At 62.6% G+C, this 10,051-nt stretch overlaps 1 protein-coding gene across 8 annotated transcripts in view; it reads right to left on the bottom strand.

The window, feature by feature from the left end:
• Nucleotides 1–70: 70 nt before the first annotated feature.
• The window catches only part of TPRA1 (transmembrane protein adipocyte associated 1), a 15,652-nt gene continuing 5,671 nt past the window's right edge, over nucleotides 71–10,051 (bottom strand). For 3 of the 8 annotated variants that reach the window (XM_024117266.3, XM_028487376.2, XM_028487372.2), the window contains 12 exons: nucleotides 8,913–8,999; nucleotides 8,755–8,827; nucleotides 8,567–8,646; nucleotides 8,006–8,116; nucleotides 7,845–7,905; nucleotides 7,598–7,700; nucleotides 7,424–7,504; nucleotides 5,899–6,113; nucleotides 4,046–4,131; nucleotides 2,007–2,159; nucleotides 1,395–1,566; nucleotides 71–852 (listed from right to left, as the gene is read on the bottom strand). In XM_024117266.3, coding sequence (XP_023973034.2) covers nucleotides 821–852; nucleotides 1,395–1,566; nucleotides 2,007–2,159; nucleotides 4,046–4,131; nucleotides 5,899–6,113; nucleotides 7,424–7,504; nucleotides 7,598–7,700; nucleotides 7,845–7,905; nucleotides 8,006–8,116; nucleotides 8,567–8,646; nucleotides 8,755–8,827; nucleotides 8,913–8,999 — 1,254 coding nt within the window. In that variant the 3' untranslated portion in view covers nucleotides 71–820. Of the gene's footprint in view, nucleotides 853–1,394; nucleotides 1,567–2,006; nucleotides 2,160–2,663; nucleotides 3,164–4,045; nucleotides 4,132–5,493; nucleotides 6,114–7,423; nucleotides 7,505–7,597; nucleotides 7,701–7,844; nucleotides 7,906–8,005; nucleotides 8,117–8,566; nucleotides 8,647–8,754; nucleotides 8,828–8,912; nucleotides 9,000–10,051 lie in introns of those variants that run through there. The other 5 variants (XM_028487373.2, XM_028487374.2, XM_028487377.2 and 2 more) reach the window with 5 other exon arrangements.

Below are 10,051 nucleotides of genomic sequence, written 5' to 3'. Positions count from 1 at the left end.
GGGCCCCGCCGGGCCCCGCCCCGCCCCGCCCCGCCCCGCCCCGCCCCGCCCCGCCCCGCCCAGCCCCGCCCCGGCTGGGAGTTTTGTCTACCAACATTTACACATTCGAAATTATATACTCAGAGTTTAATTTCAATAACAACCAAAGCCCACGTGCCTTCGGCCGTCAGAGCTATGACGTTACCACACGCTGGTCTGGAAAATTCTACGGTGCACTCGTGAGAGGATGAGAAAGGCTGGAACATCTCACACTGCGACGAAGATGGCTTTGACCTCAGGGACCCCTCGAAGGGTCTCAGAAGCCCTGAGGGGTGAGGACCCCAGTGTGAGAGCCCCTGGCCTGTGCCCTGATCGCCACCATCGACCACCGGGAGGAGACTGGAGCTGCAGACGCGGACGCCCGTAACCCCGGCAGCCCCGTCCTCTGGATCCGCCCGAGAGCCCCTCGAGGGCTCGTGGGAACCAGGGAGTCAGAGGTGGGACGGGCATCGGGACGCTGCTCGCTTTCACGGTTTGGAAACAACCTGAAAGGTAGAACTGGCAAGTAGACGACGCTCTGTTTACGAAACAGAGCGCTGTAGGAAGTATCAACGGAGGAAAAGTCCCCCCACAAAAGTGAGTGAAGAAAATCAAGTCGGGGAAGAGGAGCTCAGAACGAAGCCGGTTGACTGACTCCAAGCACGTCGTTTGCGGATCACATACGTGTGCTGCGGCGAGAAACACGAAGTCCAGAGACGGCGGGGAAGTGCTCACCTGGGAGCTGGGGCAGAGTCGGGAGGGAGGCTACACGGGGGCTTTCGCCGTATCCACGATGCTAGATTCATAACGTTGTTTCCAAACACCATCCAGGGACTGTGGGGAAACGGAAAACAGACGAGCTGGCGGCGCGTCACCCGCTACCGCTGGTCTTTGTGTCCCGGGGTACGTGGCGGAGACCGCCAGCTGCCTCCCTGACGCCCCTTTTCTTTCTTTCTCACTGACCTATTGGGGGCAGCATGTACCAGCTCCGAAAAGAAAAGGAAACCCTGCCATGTTCAGCCTCCCTTGCGGCACGGCGGCCACCAGGGCGCACGGCAGTTATTCAGTGCAGCCTGTGGGAAGCTCCCCGGGCACGGGGGACAGTGGCAGCCCTGGCTCTCCTCCCCCACCTCCTCCCGCCCATGGGCTCCCTGTGTTTATGAGGATGATGAGAGTCAGAATTTGGAGTCAGATCTTAAGGGGAAGAGCAGGAATGTTCCGGAAGGGCACCCTCCCCGGGGCTGTTGGATGACCCCAGCGGGGAGCTACCCCCCATGCCAGGCAGACCGACTCAGGGCAGCCCTCGGCCCCCGTCCCGGGCGGGCAGGCCCGGCCCCAGGGAGGACCGCGTCTTCAGGGCCGCTCTCCAATCTTACCCTGGAATTGGGGCCGCCTTCCCGATTCGACCCCGGCCGAGTGGAACTGATTCTGTGTCCCGGGGCCTCCTGAGTGCCTCCCGAGATCTTGCCTGCAGCCCAGCTTTAAACACTCTTCACGGTGGGTGGTGATTGGGTCTTGATTTGCTGAATGATTCGGCTGAGTCACCACCTGCAAACAATATGAAAAATAAAACGCTGGCCTCGCTCGGGGCGCCCAGCGCAGCTCCCGCCCCTCGGGCGGATGACACGGGCCGCTCCCCGCAGGCGGCTCCGGCGCCCCGCAGGCGGCTCCGGCGCCCCGCAGGCGGCTCCGGCGGCCCGGAAGGTCCTGCCTGGAAGGGAGCTGCTCGGTGCTGGGCCTGGGGGCTGCGTGGAGGCCGAGGAGGCACGGCAGCACCACGTTCCGGTGGGGAATCCGCCCGCGAGGGGCCTGCTAGGGTCACAGGTGAGGAGCGGCGGAGCCGGGCCAGGAGCCGGCTGGGGTGCCGCGTGGCCGAAGGGACCCAGTGCTGCCACAAACACCAGGGGCTCCCTTTACCCCCAGGCAGCCCGCTGGGGGTCCTCTGCACCGCCCCCCAGACTGGCCTGCAGTGGCTACAGCCTCCTCGCCTTGGTCTGGTGGCCCCGGCGACAAGGCTCGGAGCCCGTCTCCTGAGGGAGGTGTGTCTGTGAGTCTGGGCAGCTGGCGCAGGGCTGGAGGCCTGGGGTCACATGGCGTCCGCCTCTGGTGGCCGTGTGACCTCTGTCCCTCTGCTGCCCCGTCTGTAAAGGGGGCATGGTGTCAGTGTGGGGCCCTGAACACAGGACCTCGGGGTGTGACTGTACGTGGAAACGGGGGCGTTTAAGGAGTCATTAAATGTGAATGGGGCCATCAGGGTGGGCCGTAATCCAATCTGACGTGTCCTCGTAGGCCCAGGGACACCAGGGACGTGCCCACACAGGGGACACGGCCAGCACGCCCAGGACAGAGGCCTTGGGAGAAGCCAAGCCTTGATCTTGGACGTCCAGCCTCTAGAGCTGTGAGCAGAGGTCTGTGGGTCAAGCCCCGCCCCCCGTCCACGAAATCCGTTAAAGCAGCAGAGCAGACAAATACGCCGTCGGTCGTGGGTCGCCCTGTCACCTCCAGGGCTCCTGGCCACAGGACCTGCAGGTTTCAGAGCTGCGCTGTGTCAGAGCCGCACCCGGGCTGGGGCACCCTCTGCAGCAGCTGAGTGCTCTGTGCCCTAAACCCCCGGGGGAGCCATCTTGTCTGCAGCCTGGCCTCACCCGTGCCTGGTCCCCAGCGCTCGGGGACAGAAGGACCTCACTCCAGAGGGAATCCCACCTGTGTCTTCCCACAAGCCCCTGCTGCCTCTGTAGCCCAAGGCATCTGGAAACAAAGTCAGAGGTCGTCCACCAGCCGCAGGCTCCCTCAGCAAGTAAGCCCAGGCCCAAACTCCCTCTGATGGGGAGGGAGAAGGGTGGGCTCCGGAAGGAAAAGACACGAATGGGTGTCTGGGAATAGCCTATCTCCCTCATGTGACCCCTTGGGGGACACATTAGGATTTTCACATGTTTCCCTTAGGATCGGGATCGCCGTAAACAAGATAGTCTTTCTCTCGTGAATGAGAATTCCGTTCTATCGTGTAGCAGCGCTGTGCTGGTGTGGCAGTGCCGTCGTCATTAGGGACAGGGCTTGTTTTGTCTTTCTGTTTGACCATCCTTGTTGACTAGCTTCCCAAAGTCACCTCATCATCCAGCCTGGCTGCTGGAGTCAGTCATCACATCTGCATTCCAGGAAGCGGGAAGGAGAAAGGCAGGAGGACAAAGGAGCACATCTCTGAGCTCAGTCAGCTCCCTTTAAGCAGCCTGTGCCGAAGAGAGTCTCATACTCCTGCTAACATCCTAACGACCAGGACTTAGTCATCTGGGTGAATGTAAAGGGGCAGGAATGTCACCTTCTATCTGGTGCTTCACTGACCCTCAAAACATCCTGATGCAGTTACTGAGGAAGGGAAAATGAATATCACGTGGCCACCGGTCACCCGCAGCCCTGTGTCCCTGACGAGGAAACCGAGGGTCAGAGAGGCATGATGTCAAGGCCCATGGGCTGTGAGCAGCAGGAGGCCGTACGACTGGGACGTGGAGCCCATACGGTGGACTCGCCATCCCGAACGCCCCACATCCTGGCCACTCTTCGGCTTGAGGTCTGTTCCCACCCAGACTCAGCACACGGGGTGTGGTTCCAGCAGAACAGACATGAGCACGGCCTTGTGGAGCGACCGAGAATTGGAACAGCACACGGCACTGGTGAGGCTGTGCTCATAGGGGTCAAAACTGGTACAGCCTCTCTGAAGGGTGTGTCGGTTCAGATTAGGTTCGATTATGAGTGAGAGAAAAATCCAAAGTGGTTTAAGAAAGACAGATGTTTATTTCTCTCTCACATCCAACAAGTCGTCCAAAGGAGGAAGTCCAGGGCTGTTACGGGTGCACTAGTGTCGGGGACCTCGTCTGCTTCTACCTTGTCGCTCTGCCATGAGAGGCTCCCATTCCAGGATCCCCCGATGATTCAAGATGGCTGCTACACCTCCAGCCATTACACCCACATCCCAGTTTGCAAGAAAGAAAAGCCCGTCCTTTCTCTTCAAGGAAGTTGCACACACACTTACATCCCACTGGCCAGGACCTGCAAGGAAGGCTGGAAAATGTAGTCTTTGTTCCAGGCAGCTGTGTATCCAGCTACAAATCAGGGATCCTATGACAGCGGAAGAAAAGGAGAACATGTACCGGAGGACAGCGATTAGTCTCTGCTGGAAGACTGAGAGACTAATTAGTTAAGGCTGTGCTCCAGCAATCCCACCTGTGTGAGTTATTTGTAAGGATTTTGGTTGCTGCGTTGTTTGTTGTTGCAAAACGTATTAGGAACCAAGGTCCCTCCCAAGGGGACTGGGTAAATCAATCGCCACGTATCCAGAACGTTCGCAGCTCTCCCACCTGACGTGGAATGAGCCCGAGGCCAGCTGTTAGCATGGGAAACGAGCTACAGACGTGCACGCTCCCAAACTAGGGGTAACGTGCAGACACGCGTGTGAACACAGGTGCTCTGGAAGGTGAGGAAGACCCCGGCCTTGCGGTGCTTCTGGGGAGGGGGGCGGGGAGACGGGGTCAGAGCAGCGGAGGTTCCCCCCAGCCTCCACGGTCCACCAGCTGCCCTGCAGCGGGCACCAGGCCTCCTGTGCCGCCCCCTCTACCGAGTCATCAGGCGGAGCCAACACGGGCTGCCGCCGCGCCGTCTTAGACGCAGCCCGTCAGCGCTGCCGACGGCGAGCCCAGCTCTGGATCTGACGATCAGTTCCTCCCCGTCTGGCCCCCCACACCTGCCCGGCTCGGAATGCCCCGCTGGCTGCCCTCCCCACCTAACGGCCTTCTGTGAGAGCTGTGGGGTGGCAGCCGGGCCGGGCACCGGGAGGAGCCTGCAAGAGCCCCTTGGCAGCCCCGCGGGCCCCGGAGTCCAGCTCGCTGGCTGTGTCCACGCCTGCTGCCAGCCCTGGATCCTGGGGAGCCTGGCCGCCGGTCCCACAGTCATGAGCCGTGTTGGAGCTGGTGCCCTCGGTGCCCTCCTGAGAAAGAAGGTGGGCAGTGGAGGTGGAGCGCGGTCTGGCCCTCAGCACCCCAGGGCCCCGGGCTTTATTCGGAGCACCTTCAGCTCATCACATCCCTGATTACGAACGTCAGTCCCCGCATCCTACCTTCCGAGGGCCTCTTATGTGCCGAGCGCTGTTCTAGTGGCTAAAAATAACTCCTGTGGTCACCGTGGCTCCACCACCACGTGCCAGCAGCCACACCTGCTCTCTGCTAACCCTCACGGACAGCCCTGCGAGACAGGCCTTCCTATCCCCATTTCACAGATGCGGAAACGGAAGCTGCAGGAGGGGAGGTGCTGCCCCGGATAACAGAGCGTGAGGGGCAGACGGGACAGCGCACATGAAGCACGGTCCTTTCCACGGCCGTGCCCTCCGCTCCGACGGGGCCCCGCGGCAGGTACGCCGGGCCCCCAATGCAGAGGGGCGCCCCAGCCCCGGTATCACCGCACAGCCTGCACGTCAACACTTTCTGCTCCTTTCCCTTTTTATTAGAAAACAGATCAAGAAAATATACACACTTCAGCCCATCCGCCAGAGTGGGCTTTGGGGGCCCGGGAGGATGAGGATGAGACCCAGGCTGCAGGGAGGTGCCCTCGGCCAGCCTAGCCAGGCCTGGCCCTGAGACGTCGAAGTCGGGGCCAAGTCGCCGAGCAAGGCGAGGGCGGGTGGGAGGGGGAGGCGGCCCCCAGCTGAAGCAGAGGTGGCCGCAGGCAAGGGGGGGACAGAGGCTGCACAGGGCTGCTGCCCACGCAGGGGCCTGACCCCCGTCCTCCTGTGCCGGGGGCCCTGCACTCCCCAGCCGGTCCTCCAGAGGCCCCCAGGCCCTCCCGCCCTCCCGGGGCAGCCAGGCTAGGCGTCGATGGCCTTCCAGCGCTCACTGTCCATGCTGTTGATGCTGCCGGTGTGGCAAGGCATGGAAGCCACATCGTCCAGGTGGGCCATCCCCCCCGCCGAGTTGAACTGCGTGCTGGCGGCCACCGCTGCCTCTAGGCCCTCCCGCCGGGCCACCGCATAGGGCTGGGGCAGGTGCATGTCCGGTTCCTCGGTCTCGTCCACTTGGCATTTGTAGGAGAAGAGGATCTTGGGCTCCGAGCTGGAGGGGAGGAGAGAGGCAGGGGAGCCCCACTGTGGGTCAGGAAACGCCTTCCTCGCTGGGGCTGGGCGGTGAGGCATCAGACGTGGCAAGAAACGTGCCGACGGCCCCCTAACACCCACCCCGCGAGGTCCCCTTCCTTGCTTTGATGTTGGAGTCCACTGGGACACCGCTATTAAAACCGGCCCTCCTGCTGCTGGCGTGTGAGCCTGGCAAGCACCTGCTTTCTCACCGTAACATGGGCGGAAGGACTTCGACCGGGGAAATGATGGGCCTTAAACAGCACCTGCCCACGGCGCGGGGCAGACCCGGGCCCCAAACTCCCGCCCCGCAGCGCTAACTGCTGCCCACCCGGTGCCCGCCCGTCCTCAGTCCTCTGGGTAACTGTCCAGGGAGAAAGCATCACTCCCCATTTACAAAAAGGAGCCTGAGGCCGGGGAGATAAACCAGGCGCGAGGTCACGCACATCAGGGCCGGGGGGAGGATCCCACCTAGTCCTTCTCGCTCCAGCGCCGAGGCACGCCTGCGGCCCACCCTCAGACCTGGCAGGTAGGGAAGGGGGGGCTGGGGGCAGAACGCCTGCTTCCACCACGTCTGAATCACAAAAGTGCACCCCAGCCCACGCTCACAGACACGCCGGACTCCCCCCGACACTGCTCCCCAGTCCCGCCGCCCCCAGATGGAACACAAGCTCCCTGAGCTCAGGGGTTTGTGTCTGCGGCTACAGCAGGTGCTGAGGAATGAGCTGATCTATCCTTAAATGAAAAACACAGTGCAGATCGGCAAGCATGGCCAGTCTCGTGGGAAAAGAGCGTACGTCTTCGTGTGTGTAACGTGTATGTCTGTATTTATATATATCTGTGTGAACCTATGCGTGCCCGTATGGGTGTGGTATATGCATGCATGTGCATGTGCGTACATGTACATATAAACATATAGGTGTACGTGTTTATGTGCGTGCACATGCATGTTACGTATACATCTGTATACATGTGTGTATGTGTATATCTATAGGGGCGCACGCATATGTGTGCACGCCCGAGTGTGCGTGTGTATCCGCACGCACGTGCATGTACACACATGCACCCTGTCCGCCTCCTCAAGCTCCGGTCCCAGCCTGAGCTGCCCCTCAGCCCCGAGCCCGGAGGCTGGGATGCCGCAGTGGCGGCTGCGCACGCGCAAGAGGCAGAAGGCGTGATCCCGACGGCGGCCGCGCGGGGGCGCCCGCGGCCTGGATGGCCAAGCCCAGAGCGCGACCTGGAACCCCGTACCCCAGTCCCCCTCCCTGCAGCCCCCGCTGGAGGACTCACCCGAAGAAGCCCCGCAGGAAGGCCACGTAGATGAGGGGCGCGAAGAAGCTGAAGTAGAGGAAGGTGGTGGCGTCCACGCAGCTGGGGGAAGGGGCGGGTCAGGGCTGCGGCGGAGCGAGCCGGCCGGCCCCCGCCCCCTCCCGGCCGCCCCAGGCCCCGGCCGCGGCCGCTTACCAGAGCCCCTCGATGACGTCCGCGCACAGCAGCGCGCTCCCCAGCCCCTGCAGCAGGTTGAGCAGCGCCAGGATGCCCGCGTACACGTAGAAGCTCCTCCGTGCTGCGGGGTGGGCGCGCGTGAGGTCCCGCCCAGGTGTCGGGACCGGACCGGCTCCCTGCTTCCCACCCACCCAGAGCTGTCCGCTTCAGGCCACCGCAAGGCCAACAGCCCACCCCGCGCCCAGCCCCGTCCGCAGGCGCTCACAGGGCAGGGAGATGCGCTCCTTCAGCGGGGTCTTGGGGAGCACGACCACCAGAGAGTAGACCTGCGGAGACATTGGCGCTGACCAGGACGCAGGGAGCTCCTGCCCAGTGCTGAGCCCGCTAGCAGGCCGTGCCCGAGGCTCCGGCCACCCCCCAACTCACCAGGAAGAAGAAGCAGGAGCTGACCAGCCAGAACTGGCGGCCCCCGTGCCCGTAGATGTTGAAGTCTTCAGCCGAGAGGTGGGCATCCGGGTACAGGATCTCCAGCGTGCCCTGCAGCGGCGGGCAGGGGAGGGTCTCAGGGGCTCCTGTACCTGGAACGCCCCATCCCTGGGCTCCCCACCACACCAAGCCCCGCTCTGCCTGGCGCTCAGTCCCCTGCTCTAGCCAGCTCTCTGGCCCCGCCCCGCCCCCCAGCTCCAGCCCTCGGAACAGGCCTGGGGAGGGGCAGCCCCGGAGTAAGAAAGGGGTCTCTGGACGCACGGGTCTCAGTGGGATCTACAGACCTGCACTCTCCCTACCTGGACTGCTTGTTGAAACGGTAGATTCAACCTACTGGATCGGAATTGGAGAGGCCCAGAACCTGCCTTTTAACCAGCCGCCCAGGTGATTCCTTAGCTGCATTTAAAGTTTGAGCCGCTGCACACTCAACTCTGACCCAGGGCCCGAAGGCAGTGGATGCCCAGCCCCGCTGACCCCCGGGGCTGCCCTCCCCCACCTCACCTGGGTGACGGAGTAGGCCAGGGCCAGCACCGTGGTGATGGCCAGCACCCGCTTGATGCTCGACTTGCTCTCCAGGTGACCTGGAAGAAATGTGCCGGTCAGTCAGCGGGAGCCAGCCTAGGGAACCACGGTGGGGTCGGCCCCGGCCAGGGGGGGCAGGGGAGCCCTGGCTGCAGCAGCAGACGCACCAAAGGCGAGGCCCAGGATGACCACGCTCAGCTCGATGGCCAGCAGGAAGAAGCGGGTAATCTCCCACAGGATCTGGACAGAGTGGGCAGAGCGTCAGCCCGGGGGCCGGCTGCCCCCTCCCAGCGCCCAGCAGCCCTGCCAGCAGGCCCAGCCCCACCTTATCAGCGACAGTCGCAGCATCGGAGGTGCTGACCGTCATGGACACCACGGCCCGGGCGATACCCACCAGCGCCACCACGAACACCTGGTGAGCGAGAGAGGGGTTGGGGGGTTGGCGTCGGGGGACGAGCGCTCCGGGAATCGCAGGGCCTGCGCCCCACACCCCACGTCTGCAGGAGCCCTCACTTCCTCAAAACGGAAGGATTCCACACTAACGAGCCGCCTGGGTGGGATGCAGGGAGGCCCGGCCCTCCCCTCTGGGCCTTCGTTTCCTGGCTACGCTGACAGCCCGGGAAGGCTTGTTAGGGTGACGTGGTGCAGCCAGCCTGCCAGGCGCTAATCCCAGACCTGCCGCTCGCCGCCTCGGGGACCTGTCTGTGCCGCACCTCATCTACGAGATACAGGGAGACAGCACCCTGGGACCCAGCTGGGGCTGTCAGTTTCTCAGTCAATACTACCCCCCGGCCCCGGGCTTCTGTGAGCTTAAGTTCAGTTTTCTGACACATATGAACAGAAGAAAGAGCCCAGGTTTGTACACTCTGTCCTTTGTGCCTTGAAAACCGTGTCCAATCTCAGGGAGGGTGACACCATTCAGGGCCGTGTGCCCACTGTGTGCCAGGCCCCCACGGGGCTGCAGCTCTGTGCAGTCTCACTGGGTGCTCACAGGAGCGCCACAAACTAAAGCAGATCCACATCACATCGTGTAGGAGGGCACTGAGGCCCAGAGAGGCCAAGTCGTTGGCCCATGGTCATTCAGCACAGCTGGGGTTCAGAATGCAGTGGGCTTTTTTCCCCAGCCCAGCATCCATTCCCCTTCCCTCTAATAACCATTCCCCAATTTTCTTCCTGGGACCACCCCCCTCTTCAGTCCATACGGTCTGGCTGAGCTGACCCCACCATCCCAGCTCCAAAGTGTCCCTTTCCCTGCTAGTCACAGAGTCTGGCTCAGGGATGAACGGGGGTTCCAAGGTGGGCCACTCAGAGGGAATGCCAGGTCAACACTGCAGCATCAGGAAAGAGATACTCTTCTGCTGGACTTGGCAGGGAGGTTAGCTCAGAGCTGCTCTTGGCTACGTCTGATACCTTATGGGGAGAAGTCATGTGCGATAAGGCCAGAGGGGAGAGAGAGAGAGAGGG

Source organism: Physeter macrocephalus, unplaced genomic scaffold (genome assembly GCF_002837175.3).
Source record: "Physeter macrocephalus isolate SW-GA unplaced genomic scaffold, ASM283717v5 random_1246, whole genome shotgun sequence".
Taxonomy (NCBI): Eukaryota; Metazoa; Chordata; class Mammalia; order Artiodactyla; family Physeteridae; genus Physeter; species Physeter macrocephalus.
Note: the sequence above shows the minus strand (reverse complement) of the source record. Positions and strands in the feature narration are given on the sequence as shown.